The following is a 13778-nucleotide window of genomic DNA, read 5'->3' as shown; positions in this document are numbered from 1 at the left end:
TTTAAAATTCTTATCACCAGATAGCGCGCACAATATTTGAGAAGATATAAATTTTACATAAACGTTCTTATCTACGTTCTATATGTTACTTGCTGTTTATTATTATATAGTAAATTTAAAATTCTACAAATTGACAATTTAATTCCACATGAATTTCTATTTTACAAATCTACTTTAATATGTAAGTATTATATTTAAATTATTTATTACTTTTATTTTTTTGTATCGATTATATATGTATATATATAATGACATATTTATTTTAAGTATAATTTTATATTTAAATAAAAATTGCCCAAAATATAGATCATAATAAAATTTCCAAAAATATATTATTTAACCAAAATTGTCATTTTTTTACCTCTGCACAAAATACATGAAACCAAATTTGAGTTTGACAAAAATTTCGCTTTTTTCCGTACATAACCTATATAGATACAATTTTTATATATTTTGTTGAATAATTTATGGGTAAAAATAAAAAAATCGTCAATATGAACCTAATTTTTTTTAATTAAAATAAAATCTTTGAAATGTTGAAAAAAATTTTTTTTTTTTTTATTCTAAAATATGTCAAAAATCATAAAACGCAAAATCAAGGAACATTTCTTTGCTCAATAAAAATTTTTTCTAGTTAGGTATCACATATTTAATTAAATAATTTCCATATAAAAAAAACTATACAAAACAAAAAAAACGTTCTTTTTATATTTAATAACGACTGACTTCACTCTTAAAAAAAAAATGTCTGACGGGACACGATGACAAAAATAATAAACACGAATTTTTAATTTTGATATATTACTCAAAAATGTTAGTATATTTAAAATCATGAATTTTTTAAAATCAAAGTATTATTTATTTAGGACAAGATTTCAACGATTTTTTTTTTATTTTAACTTTTAATAATTTTAATCAAAATTTTGTTACGAATAAAAAATTGGTAAAAAAAAAGAATTAAAAATTAAGTGATATCGTGAACATTTTTGCTTTCTTAAAAAATTATTTTTTAATACTTTTATTTTATTATAAATAATTCGGAAAATAATTTAAGTCGTTTCTAATTATTTAAGTTTTGAGAAGTTACAACAAAAAATAAAAATTTCTATTTTTTTTTCTAATTCCAAAAGTATTAAATTTAGAATTATTTTTAAAACATCTGTGAAGAGAATTTTTTACGGCTCTTTAAAACGAAGCTGAAGTACCCAACGTTTATGATAAACGATTTTTAAAGAAATAATTTTAAAAAAATGACAAATTTTTTAATTTTTTGCCTAAAAAATATTTTTTTTATAATTTGTTGATTAATGAAAAAATTACAAGAAATATTTTTTAAACAAAGAATTAGAGAATTTTTCATTTTAAAAAAATGATTTCTTTAAAAATCGTTTATCATAAAAGTTATGCGTACTTCAGCTTCGTTCTTTAAATTAAATTATATAATTAAATTTTTACGTTTTAATATTAATCAAAATTATATTTCATTTTCAGCTTTCATTAATAAAAATGTAAAAATTTATTTTTTTTCCACACCTAGTTGAAAATGAAAAAAAAAATCAACGAAACAAGAATTTAAAAATGAATTAGATTGGAAAATTTATATATATATATTTAAATCCTTTGAAACATGTCGGAGGAAGAAATTTTACCCGACACTCTTCCTATTGAAGAAATAAAAGTAGAATGCGACGATTATGATACAGATAATTATATCAGTGATGATTTCTATAATGAAACACAAGTCAAACCTGTGAATTGGAATCACGGTAAAAGAGTTTAAATTTAATGCATTAAAAAAATGTAATTTAAAAATTAAAATTGATTTTTTTTTGTTTATTTCAGAAACATTTACCTTCGTTGAAAATGAATTATACAAATTTTTAAATTCCTCATTAGAAGGAAAAGTTTTATTAGGAATATACAAGAACACAGGGGTTCTTGATTATACAAGATTAAAAAAATTAATAATTTATAAAGAAATAGCAGAGGATCCAATTAATTATAAGTAAGTTTAATTTTTATATATATATATATACGCATTATCTTAATTTATTTGTTTCTAATTTTTGTTTTATTAATTATTTTTAGAATAAAAACTAAAGTCTTTGTAAAATTAAGAGACTTGGCATTAGAATTATTTCCTTCTGAGAATCCTGATCGTTTTTATGTTTCCAGTTTTGAAAATAAATTTAAAAAATTTAGATGCGCTGGAGGATGCTTTTATAATTTTTACAAAGTGGTAAGAAAGGAACTTCGAGAAGCAGGAATGTTTAAATCTAATTAACCCTTTAAATAGACTGTACATAAATAAAAATGAAATTCGATTATATTTAAAAATAAATAATATTAAAACACTCTTATTTTAGAAGCTAAAGATATGAATTTTTTTTTTAAAGTGCAATCACGTGAAACTATTATTCAATTATAAAAAGATAAGTTTCTTTGTTGAAGACTTTTTACAGGGTGTCTAACAAGGATTGAGAAAAAAATTCCCTGACTTTTCTATGACTTCTCCCTGACATTTTTTGATTTTTTCCCTGACTTTTTTAATAACCTTATTTCTGCTTTCTTTGGACAAAAATATGGTTACTGACATATTTAACAATAAATTAATTTCTAATAGTAGTAAAAAATGGTAATAAAAACTATTCAAGTTTTTTTAGATTAAAAAATTTTTAAATTCACAAAAAATTTTAATTTTTGTAGAAATTTCCCTGACTTTGAATGAAATTTTCTGAAATTCCCTGACTTTCCCTGACCGTTAGACACCCTGTTTTATTATTTATAAATCAAAATGTAAACATAACCTAAAAATTAAAACTGACTTATTACGGCCCTGACTTTTTCCACGTGATTCAACTGTCATGCTGCTTGCTTCTCAAGCGGGGATAGCATATAAACGGTAAAGGGTTAATGTTTAATTTGTAAATAATAATGTAAGGAATAAACGATAGATATTTTTTCTTAAAATGATGTGAATGTAAAAACTCTTTATTTCCTAAAAATCCTGATCGATCTTTTGACTTTGGTAAAAAGCGTCTTTAGAATTCAAAATATAATATGTAAAAAAAATTTTCGACCATACGAATTCAACACAAAATAAACTCTACACAAGAAAATACTACACCGCTAACTTTACACGAGTAAATTCCCAACAAAAATAAATAATTAAATATATTCTACACAATTAAATACTACATCGAAAAACCCCTAAACAATAAACTATTAACTAGAAAATTCACTCCATAAACTCTATACGCAAATAAACTCAACACATTCATATTTAGAATTAGAAAAATAATTTTTTTTTTATAATTCTACACAAATAAATACTATATCAGTATAAATTCTACACAGCTATAAAAAAAAATTAAGTTCGACACAATTAAATTCAAGACATAAAAAATTAAAAATTATCCGAAATAAAGAAAAGATTATTTTCATGTGTTGAATTTAATTTTTTATTTTTTATAACTGTCTAGAATTTACTGATGTAGTATTGTGTATAGGGCTTTTCGATGTAGTATTTAATTGTGTAGAATATATTTAATTATTTAATTTTGTTGAGAATTTACTCGTGTACAGTTAGCGGTACAGTATTTTCTTGTGTTGAATTCGTATACCACCCCAAAAAAATTTCTATAATCTAAGAATTGATATTTCAATCAAAATTTATCAAATACTGAAACTTTCTATCCTTTTCAACACTGAAAAAAATGTTGCCGAGAAATTCAACTACCATTGGGTAGTTGATTAGAAAGTAGTTAAAATAACTACTTTTTTAGTTAATCTAATCATGTTCATGTAGTTAATGTAACTATTTTTAAGAAGTTAATAAGTAATAGTTGATTTTACGTAAATATGTTAGTTAAAGTACAACTACAGGTCGGTAGTAAAATTAACTTTGTTAAGGTAGTAAAAACAAGTGGAATTGTAGTCAACTTAAAATTTGAAGAGTAGTAAATCCAACTACTATTCACCAGTTATATATGAAATGTAGTAAAAGGAATTATTTTCTTTAATTAATATAACTGCTTTTTGAGTAGTCAATTTTTTTAATTAATTTTTATGATTTTATAGGCTTCAATAAAATTATTGTTGTAGAATTAACAAGTCGTCTGTAATTAAAACTACTACTTTAAGTAGTAGATTTTTACTATTTTAATTAATTCGATAAACTTGAAGAAAATTTTTTATGTAGAATTTACAAATCGTTTCCAGTTAAAACTACTACTTTAAGTAGTATATTTTACTACTCATAGTGGTACACAATAGGCTTTAAGAACATTTTTGTTGTAGAATTAACAAATCCTTTGTGATTAAAACTACTACTTTAAGTAGTAATTTTTTACTATTTTAATTAATTCAATAAGCTTGAAAAACGTTTTTGATGTAAAATTTACAAATCGTTTCCAATTAAAACTACTACTTTCAGTAGTAGCTTTTACTACTTAAAGTGGTTCAATAGGCTTTAATATATAACATTTATGTCGTAGAATTAAAAAATCCTTTGCAATTAAAACTATCACTTTAAGTAGTAGATTTTACTGCACTATGCAATTAAACAACTTATAATATAATTAAAAGATGAAAAATTTACAAGTCAAAACTTAAAAAGAATAGTTATAGCAACTAATAAAATTAGTAAAAATGACTACTTTAAATAGTTAAATTACCAATTGGACAAGCAGAAAGTAGTCTTCGAGTAGTTTGCAAACTATCGTAGCGAGTGTGCGTGGTTAGTCGGTTAAGGTATCGGATTGGGAGCGTTAGGGTCGAGGGTTCAATTCCCGTCGGTTAGAAATTTTCTCTGTTAGGTACATAATCGTTAGGGCATAAAATAAGCGTCAGTATAGGAGAGAGGATGATGAATCATTCTACCAATTACATTTTTAATTGGTTTAACTATTTTTATATAGTTATAATAGAACCGTTTAAATTCAGTTGAGGATATATTGTACTACTCAGAGTATATAGTTAAAAAGTAGTAAAACCTACTAGTTTTTTTTTCAGTGAAGTGGAAAATTTAATCATTTCTCTATCAAGCATTTGGATAAAATTTCTATCAAAATTAATACTAAATGAAACTGTAATACTTTATAAATATCAACTTGTATCCGAAAAAAAAATTAATAAGTACCTATTTATCAAATATTTGTATTAAAATTCTATCATTAAAAAGAAATTCAATATCAAATGGTTTGTATTGAAAATCAATCACAACCAACTAACGTTATGAGTCACGTGACCCACTGACTTGTAAACAGTTATCCGTTAATAAATTATTAATTGACAGGTGAACAAAGAGGGGAGATTCAAAATAGAAATTTTGCTGTTTTCGTTATCGGTATAATGAGACTTAGTCATTTCATGAAATTTTTTCTATTAGACACATAGTGTAATTTTATTACTATTATCAATTAAAATTGAGACGCATGAATTTTCTCCAAATTTCAAATGGCCTAAAACTTAATTGACCTAAATTCAATTGGCCTAAAAGTCGTATGAATTAATTATTACTTGGCCTAATCTGTATAACCTAATTATATTATTCATCCTAATCTTTATTCAATCTAATCCTGCTTTGTACTAATTATCATTTGACCTAATTCTCATTTGGCATAATCTTAATTTAACCTAATTCTTATTTAACGTAATATTTATCTGCCCTAAATCTCACTTGGCCTAAATTTTCTGTATAACTTAATACTTTTTTAGCCTCAATACTTTTTGGCCTAAATACAATTTCTCATAATTATTATTTGAAATAAATTTCATTTGGCCTAATTATCATTTAGACTAAATGCCACTTAAACTAATTTTCATTTGATCTAATCTTCATAAATCCAATTCTCATTTGGCCTAATCATACTATAACCTAATTATTATTTTTTCTAATATTTATCTGACCTAATTCTCATTTGGCCTAATTTTGCATTATATCCTAATTGTTACTTGTTCTAATATTAATCAAACATATAATTCTAAACTGGCCTAATCTTAATGTAACCTAATTCTCTTTTGGCCTAATCCTTGTTTGATTTAATTCTCACTTGACCCAAACTTCATTTATCACCCGCTTATGAACGTGACTCATAAGAGAGAAAAGAACAAAAATATGTTTTGTCATTTTCTCTCTCATGCTTTGCGTTCATGAACAAGTGACGAATGAAATTTAGGCCAAGTGAGAATTAGATCAAATGAGGATTAAGCCAAAAGAGAATTAGGTTAATACATTAAGATTAGCAGAGGCCAGTTTAAAATTATATTAGATTTAATATTAGAACAAGTAACAATTAGGCCAAATGAGAATTAGGTCAGATAAATATTAGAAGAAATAACAATTAGGTTATATTATGATTAGGCCAAATGAGAAATAGGCCAGATGAAAATTATTTCAAATGATAATTATGTGAAATTGTGTTTAGGCCAAAGTAATGATCAGGTCATTTAAAAATGAGGCTAAAAAAAGTATTAGATTACAGAAAATTTAGGCCAAGTGATATTTAGGGCAGATAAATATTAAGTTAAATAAGAATTAGGTTAAATTAAGATTATGCCAAATGACTATTAGTACAAATGAGGATTAGTACAAATGAGGATTAGATTGCCAAGTAATAATTAGTTTACACGACTTTTTGGCCAATTGAATTTAGGTCAATTAAGTTTTAGGCCATTTTGAAATTTGGAAAAAATTCATGCATGTCTCATTCTGTATTACCAGCGCTTTTATCATACATACGGTTTCATTTGTAAACACAATGTAATAGCAAAGAAAAGGACATTTTCTCAGTGTACTAGTTTTCAAATCTATTCTAATCATACATATTTTTTTCTCCTCGTGTTTAACACCTTCATAACAAAAATAAAACAAATAAAAAAGGAAATACTATTTTTCGGCTTTTAACAGTTGTAATTTAAAAATATAATTAATATGGATTGTATATTAGAAACTATAGGCTTTATTGGTGGAGGAAATATGGCGAGAGCTTTAGCAACATGTTTTATAGAAAAAGGTAGGTTTTTGTATATTGTCATGTGAAAATTATGTATTATTTACATCAACAAGTGGACATAGAATTCTGTCGAATAAGTATATAATTAATTTTTTTTTCCGTGAATTTTACAAATTATTATTTATTTCTATCGATCAATATACTATGAATTTTTCTCATCTAAATTATTATTTGAAAAATTAATTTGCGGTGGATATATTTATTATTTTGAAAAAATTATGTAATTTGTTAAAAAAATATAAACAATTTTATTTAAACAAATGAAAATATGTTTTTAATTTTTTTAAATTTTTATTATTAATTTTGATGTCGATGATGACGAATCTAAAGTCAGATTTTAAAAATTCAAAATGGTGGATCCAATAGGTCGGTCAATTTTTTAAAAAACGTTTTGTAGGGTTTTTGGGGGTTGCTGATTACGAATTTAAAGTCAGATTTTTAAAATTCAATATGGTTTAGTCTTGAAATGCTTTGTATAATAAACCAATAAATAATTAAATAATTGTTTATGCACATGTTTTAGTATATTTACACATTTGTATATAAGTGTAAATAATATTGTTAATTAATTAATAATTGATATGATGGATTTCACATCAAAAAAAATTAGCAGTAGGGGAGGGGGTAAAAGTTTTGAGTTTTTCGCTGACACGCCATACTTTGTTTATTTATTATACCTTAAACGAAAAAATAATTTCTGGACATGATTCCTTTAGAATCAAAGATTATAAAGAAAAAAGTTCCAAAAAGCAATCAAAATAAAGTTTCAAAATCAAAAATAACACAAACGAATACGAAAATAGTAAAGGGTAAAAAAACGATAAATAAAAAAAAGATAAAAAAAACCTATTGGCAAAAACACATGTTTAAAAAATTTATTTAATAAAAAATGTTTAAAAATAAAAAAATTACAAAAATTACAACATTAAAAAAAGAACTATAATGCAGGCATTATATTATTTTAATGGCAGTCTCAACCCTGTAAAATGCAGAGAGAAGTTCAATATAACGTTCTAACCATAAACTATTTACGCACATTGCTGAATAGAGTGGCGCGAGGCAGAGTGGCTTCACGTTGACTTGCAGCGCGATTTTCAAAATTTCATTTTTCGGAAACAAAAAAAAACGGTTTTTTGAAAATTAAGTATTTTGTGGAAAAAAATCTTATCTTTCCAATAAAAATAAAATAAAAAAAAACGTGCCCGAAGATGATAAAAATTAAAATTTATTTTTAATTTTCAAAAATTTTGGTCAAAAAAATTTTTTTTTTCAAAATGTACAACGTCAATCGAAAGGTTATGAAAAAATCTAAAGGAATCATGCCCAGAAATTATTTTTTCGTTTAAGTATAATAAATAAACAAAGTATGGCGTGTCAGCGAAAAACTCAAAACTTTTACCCCCTCCCCTACTGCTAATTTTTTATAAAATTCAAAAATACTTGGCTGATAAATTACCAACATATAGGACAACTGAAAAAAAACTTGGGAATAGATTGGATAAAAACTTTTTTTTGCCTGGACTTTTGATGTGAAATTCATCATATAGGAGTAGCGAATAGTGAAGCATGCGCACAAACTCAAAATGGACCAAAAGCGGAGAGCGACTCCGCTGGGCCCAAAAAGCTCTCTAAGTTAGTTCTAATCTTGACTTTGACTTGAAAGGTTGTTTTCTAAACTCCTTAGTCAACTTGTATTTTATTATATTAATAAATTTACAGGGTTTTACCTTCGAATGAAGAACTAATAATTATTCTTTGTTGGAACGGATTTCCCTTCCGTTGTATCGGATATTAATAATCTTTTATTTAAACCTTCCCGCTTCCTTCTTAAAGGATTTAACTAAAGAGAATTCGGCCAATCATATTCCATTTTTAGAATTGCGTAATAAAAAGTAACTCGGCTCGTAACAAATCCTAATATTTCTATAATAATTTTATTAATTCATGGTTTATGATGTAACGAATGCCACGAACTAATAAAATTAATATAGAAGTGTCACGACTTTTCAAAATACCGTTAAACCGGAAAGACAGCATAGGAAGATAGCCCACTAGTCATTTGTCATAATTCTCGTCAACTACCGCACCCTGCTTTAGTAAAAATTTAGTAACTTTATAGTAACTTTTAATTTTAACAATTTACTAAATTTTTACTAGAGCAGGGTGCGGTAGTTGACGAGAATTATGACAAATGGTGAGTGGGGACAATGGAAACCAACTGAAATTTGGTTAGGCCTTTAAGCTGCTTCTATAACTTTTTTTCTTCGACATATGGGTCTCCTAACCTCAAAATGTATGCAAATGGTACTTATTCCGTATCCGTTTTAAGTACCCGACTCAGTTGTTTCTTAGGCTTAAATAGATGAAAACAAAAATTATTGTAGAAGCAGCTTTAGCGACCCCAAATCCCTTTTGATATCAATTTTTTTTAAATCTTCCGCCATATTAGATCTACCATTTTGAATCTTTGAAATCTAACTTCAGAAATATATATAAAATAAAGAAAATGCTGTTTCTAGGTATTGTTGATGCAAAAAAAATATGGGTATCAAGTCGAACAGAAAATACTTTACAAAAATGGATTCCATTGGGTGTTAATACCACTTTGGTGAATGGAGAAGTAATTAAAAAGTCAAATGTTGTATTTCTTACAATAAAACCACAAGTATTAGATGCTGTGATAGAGGATGTTTGTCAATTCTTAGAAAGCAAAACTTATTTGGATAAAGTTTTTGTATCTGTTCTGGCTGGAATTCCAATAACCAGATTAAAACTTGTAAATATTAAAATTTCTCTATTACATAACATAACCTTTACACGTCTAAGATCCTGAGAGAATAATTTTTAATTTCTGATTTCAAAGATACCAACTATTTTATTTAAAATAATTATATAATTCGTCGAATCATTATTTTTAAGAATTTTTATTTGACAAATAAGTTATTTGTTAGAATTCTTAAAATGCAGAATTTACATTTGACCGAACAAAAACAATCAACAGAAAGAATTCGCGCTAATTTTAAAATTGACCAATCAGAAATCATCATATTGTGATTGGTTAATTTTAAAATTAGCACGAAATCTATTTCTGTTGATTGTTTGTTCGGTCATTTGCAAATTTGGTCAAATGAAAATTCTGCATTTTAAAAATTCTATCAAATAACAAATTCTTTGAAATGAAAATTCCGACTAATTTAATTTTTGGGATATTAATATGCCTAATTTTTATTGTAAATTGTAAAATACGAAAAAAAAAATTAATTCTAATACTTTTTTTAGAAACTTGAGGAAATTACAATTAATCCACGAATTGTAAGAGCTATGCCTAATACACCTGTTACTCTTGGTGAAGGAATAATAGGTTTGTCCATAATTATATCTACAAAATTTTAAACAAATATTCCAAACAAATACCTACTTTAAAAAATAATATTATCCAGATTTTGAATAATATTTTCAATAATTCTTTTTTTTAGTATACTGTTTAGATGGAACAAATTCCTCTGATGGGGTTTTGATAGAAAAATTATTTTCATGCACTGGATTAACTGAAATAGTTCCTGAATCATTAATAAATGCACTTAGTGCTTTATGTGGATCAGGTCCCGCTTTTGTAAGAATTTATTTTATAAATTTCAAATTTTCTTTACTCAATTATGATTTTTATTTACTAAACCATTGCGGAAATATATTCCATTTGTAATTTTAATTTTATTTAATTATTATTTAATTTTTTAAACGAAGAGAATTTTTTCTTTTATATTATTATAATTATTTTATATGTTTTTTTTTTTTGAAATAAAAATTGTATTATGAAATAATTATAAAATAATAGATTTGTAATTTTTTCATAATTTTCAAGGCATATCTCATGATTGAAGCTCTTTCCGATGGAGCTGTAAAAATGGGAGTTCCCCGTGGTTTAGCAACGAAATTTTCATCTCAAGTTTTAATTGGTGCGGGAAAAATGGTACAAAAAACGGAAAAACATCCTGGACAATTGAAAGATGAAGTTTGCTCTCCCGGTGGCACTACAATTTGTGGGATGCATGAACTTGAAAATGGATCTGTTAGGTAAAAATGTAATATATATTTTACGAATTAAATTAAATTGATAATTTAATTTAAAAAAAATTAATTAAATATCTAATTTAATAAAAATTTAATTTTTAATTTACAAAATTTAAAAAAATTTTGTTTTTTATTATTATATGAGCCCGTTTTCATTGTGTTAATAAATTTAATCTTCCGAGAGGATAAAAGCAATAGATGTATTCTGCGTCTGCGCAGAAGCAAACATTCTGCGCAGACGCATAATATATATCTACTGCCTTTAACCTCTCGGAAGATTAAATTTAACCACATGGTGAAAACGAGCTCTATTATCTATTAATTATTTAAATTATTATTAATATTATAAATATTTAAATAATAATGAATTATAATTAATTTTTAATTTTTTAGAGCTTCAATAATAAATGCAATTGAAGCAACGGTGAAAAAAGCAGATTCTTTAGCACCAAAATAATGAGGGGAATTTTTTTTTCTTTAAAAATATTGTTTATTTGTTAAATTATTTGCCCTTCGTTCTTAATATTAGAAAATTTGATGTCTGTTTTTCGATTGTTATTTCGAATGTACTTCAGTTTTTTTACAGTTCAAAAACTTTAAATGCATAGTTAGTATTATATGTTAGGAAAAAAAGAGAAATTATTTTTTAGAATGAGTATTCTTTTCTCATTTAAAGTATAGGTAATTATTAATTTTTAAATGTATAATTGCAAATGCATTTTTGTCACAAAATGAATATATATTTTGTAACACTTGGAAAAATAAATAATTTTTTTTTTTTTTATAAAATTCTAATTTTTTTTTCTTTATCTCTCCTTGTATATTAATATTTTATTTAAAAAAAGTGAAATAGTAGAAATTTTTTTTTTAATATATGAACTAAAAAGTATTTTAAAAAAATATACATTACAATATTTTTTTATTAAATTATTGTTTAGATATTATTAATTTATTTTTCAAAACGAAAATAATTAATTTTTTGTAAATTTTTTTCGTTTTAATAAAAAAAAAAAAAAGAATTGTATTTTTATCTCATTGTTTTATTTTTATATTATATAAATATTTTTATGAATTAAAAAGTAAATCGAAGATTATCTTCAGAGCAAAAGAAAATTAATGACTCATCACTGTGATTAATATTTTGTTTGATAATTTCCATAACTCGTGAATTTGACAAATTTTTCATATATTTAAAAAATGTTTGAGTAAATTTATCATAAAATTTTTTTGTTATTTGTTCCGTATTTGTCAGAGTTTCAGCAAATGGAATTATTTCATTGTCTTTTGATTCATAAAAATTAAGAGCTTTTGCAATTTCCTCGGTAATTTCGTTCTTTGGTTTTTTTGTATTTTCCAACTTTAAGGGCAATTCATTTCGATTTTCTAAAATCCATTATTTATTTATTTTATTACTATTATTATTATTATTATTTTTATTATTATTATTATTATTATTATTATTATTATTATTATTATTATTATTATAATATTTATTCTCCATTATTGTCACTTTGTTTTAATGCAAAAAAAAAAATTAATTTCATAAAAGAATGTGAAAAAAAAATGTTTTTTAATTAAATAAATTTAAAAAATATTAAAGTACAATTTGTTAGAAAAAGAAAAAAAAATTTATTAAAAATTTGAATACTTAGTGTAACATTGCTATTTTGTAAAAATTAATTTTAGGAAAATAAGAAACTATAAGAGCTCATTTTCACCGTGTGGATAAATTTAATCTTCCAAGAGATTAAAGGCAGTAGATATATTCTGCGTCTGCGCAGAAACAAACATTCTGCGCAGACGTAGAATACATCTAATGCTTTTAATCTCCTTAGAAGATTAAATTTACCCACATGATGAAAACGGGCTTTAAATATGAGAAAATAAAATTTTTTAGTTTTAATTAAAAAAATTTTTTTTTCAAAATAAATGCAAATTGGTATAAACAAGAATTTTTAATTATATACCCTCATTTCTTGTCAATGATCCATTTTCCCTTTGAAGTAAATCTGAGAAATGCACATGATTTCCATGAATTTGTGTTTCTTCAAATATTTAAAAAAAAATTTTTAATTATTTTGTAATCAAAGGTGATATTTTTAACCTTAACATAATGCAATAATAATAATAATAATTATTATTATAAAAATTAATAATAATAATAATACAGTTACAATAAAAAAATTCATTTTCAAAATAAAAATTTTAAAATTGATAATATAAAAAACCTCGACGAAGCTCATCTGGTTCTTCAGGTTGAGCTGCTTCCGCAACTGTAGATACATTAGCTACAGGTTCTGCGGGATTATTTTGTGATAAATTTTCTTCACTCATTATGGTAAGTTAAAATTTTCAAATTCTTTAAAAAATATATTACAATTTTTTTATATATATTTTTTCAAACAAAAACTTTTCTTTTCAAAAAAAGAAAATTTATACAATTAAAAAACAATTTTAACTTCTAAATTTCTTGAAACAAATTTTAATTACCTTTTTAAGTTACTTTTTTGCAAAATTTTTTCTCTAATAAATTTGTAAATCGTTTTCTTTTTCTAACCATGTTTTATGTAGTTTTTTTTTTTTTTTAAAGTTTTAAAAAATTACATTTTTTTTATATAAAAATTTGTGTCACTCATTATAGGAGTGAATTTGTCTACGCTTGGAAACAAAAAATATTGATCGTTTTAAAAT

The 13778-nt window shown here is 24.1% G+C and overlaps 3 protein-coding genes across 6 annotated transcripts; 2 read left to right on the top strand and 1 right to left on the bottom strand.

The window, feature by feature from the left end:
- Positions 1 to 45: 45 nt before the first annotated feature.
- LOC127286810 (uncharacterized) lies at positions 46 to 2374 on the top strand. Its single transcript, XM_051313409.1, has 4 exons — positions 46 to 181; positions 1492 to 1766; positions 1843 to 2005; positions 2089 to 2374. The coding sequence occupies exons 2-4, from the start codon at positions 1628 to 1630 to the stop codon at positions 2282 to 2284; spliced, it is 498 nt and encodes a 165-aa protein (XP_051169366.1). The 5' UTR covers positions 46 to 181; positions 1492 to 1627; the 3' UTR covers positions 2285 to 2374.
- Positions 2375 to 6817: 4443 nt separating this feature from the next.
- Positions 6818 to 11869, top strand: LOC127286605 (pyrroline-5-carboxylate reductase 1, mitochondrial). Its single transcript, XM_051313088.1, has 6 exons — positions 6818 to 7016; positions 9536 to 9792; positions 10296 to 10377; positions 10493 to 10629; positions 10879 to 11090; positions 11481 to 11869. Exons 1-6 carry the CDS (start codon positions 6935 to 6937, stop codon positions 11542 to 11544), a joined length of 834 nt encoding a protein of 277 aa, XP_051169045.1. The 5' UTR covers positions 6818 to 6934; the 3' UTR covers positions 11545 to 11869.
- Positions 11870 to 12119: 250 nt separating this feature from the next.
- LOC127286609 (uncharacterized) lies at positions 12120 to 13729 on the bottom strand. 4 transcript variants are annotated; one of them, XM_051313097.1, is made up of 4 exons: positions 13578 to 13729; positions 13316 to 13446; positions 13055 to 13132; positions 12120 to 12470 (listed from the first exon to the last, which is right to left on the bottom strand). In XM_051313097.1, exons 2-4 carry the CDS (start codon positions 13419 to 13421, stop codon positions 12160 to 12162), a joined length of 495 nt encoding a protein of 164 aa, XP_051169054.1. In that variant the 5' UTR covers positions 13422 to 13446; positions 13578 to 13729; the 3' UTR covers positions 12120 to 12159. The 4 variants fall into 4 exon arrangements, 3 of the variants coding, with proteins under 3 accessions (XP_051169054.1, XP_051169055.1, XP_051169056.1); XM_051313098.1 differs by having other exon boundaries at positions 13055 to 13096; XR_007843769.1 differs by lacking the exon at positions 13316 to 13446.
- Between the last annotated feature and the right edge of the window lie 49 nt (positions 13730 to 13778).

This window comes from Leptopilina boulardi, unplaced genomic scaffold (genome assembly GCF_019393585.1).
Source record: "Leptopilina boulardi isolate dan_hultmark-lab unplaced genomic scaffold, ZJU_Lbou_2.1 LbouV2_362, whole genome shotgun sequence".
Classification (NCBI taxonomy): domain Eukaryota; kingdom Metazoa; phylum Arthropoda; class Insecta; order Hymenoptera; family Figitidae; genus Leptopilina; species Leptopilina boulardi.
The sequence above is the reverse complement of the archived record's forward strand: the minus strand, read 5'-3'. Positions and strand labels throughout refer to the sequence as shown.

Bases quoted from the DNA above. Each gene is read 5' to 3' on its own strand.
- LOC127286810 (XM_051313409.1), top strand. From the start codon at position 1,628: ATGTCGGAGGAAGAAATTTTACCCGACACTCTTCCTATTGAAGAAATA. The intron at 1,767-1,842 runs GTAAAAGAGTTT...TGTTTATTTCAG, and splicing joins ACCTGTGAATTGGAATCACG to AAACATTTACCTTCGTTGAA. The intron at 2,006-2,088 runs GTAAGTTTAATT...AATTATTTTTAG, and splicing joins GAGGATCCAATTAATTATAA to AATAAAAACTAAAGTCTTTG.
- LOC127286609 (XM_051313097.1), bottom strand. From the start codon at position 13,421: ATGAGTGAAGAAAATTTATCACAAAATAATCCCGCAGAACCTGTAGCT. The intron at 13,133-13,315 runs GTTTTTTATATT...AAATATTTGAAG, and splicing joins ACCAGATGAGCTTCGTCGAG to AAACACAAATTCATGGAAAT. The intron at 12,471-13,054 runs GTATATAATTAA...AATGGATTTTAG, and splicing joins ATCATTGACAAGAAATGAGG to AAAATCGAAATGAATTGCCC.
- LOC127286605 (XM_051313088.1), top strand. From the start codon at position 6,935: ATGGATTGTATATTAGAAACTATAGGCTTTATTGGTGGAGGAAATATG. The intron at 9,793-10,295 runs GTAAATATTAAA...TACTTTTTTTAG, and splicing joins CAATAACCAGATTAAAACTT to AAACTTGAGGAAATTACAAT. The intron at 10,378-10,492 runs GTTTGTCCATAA...TCTTTTTTTTAG, and splicing joins TCTTGGTGAAGGAATAATAG to TATACTGTTTAGATGGAACA.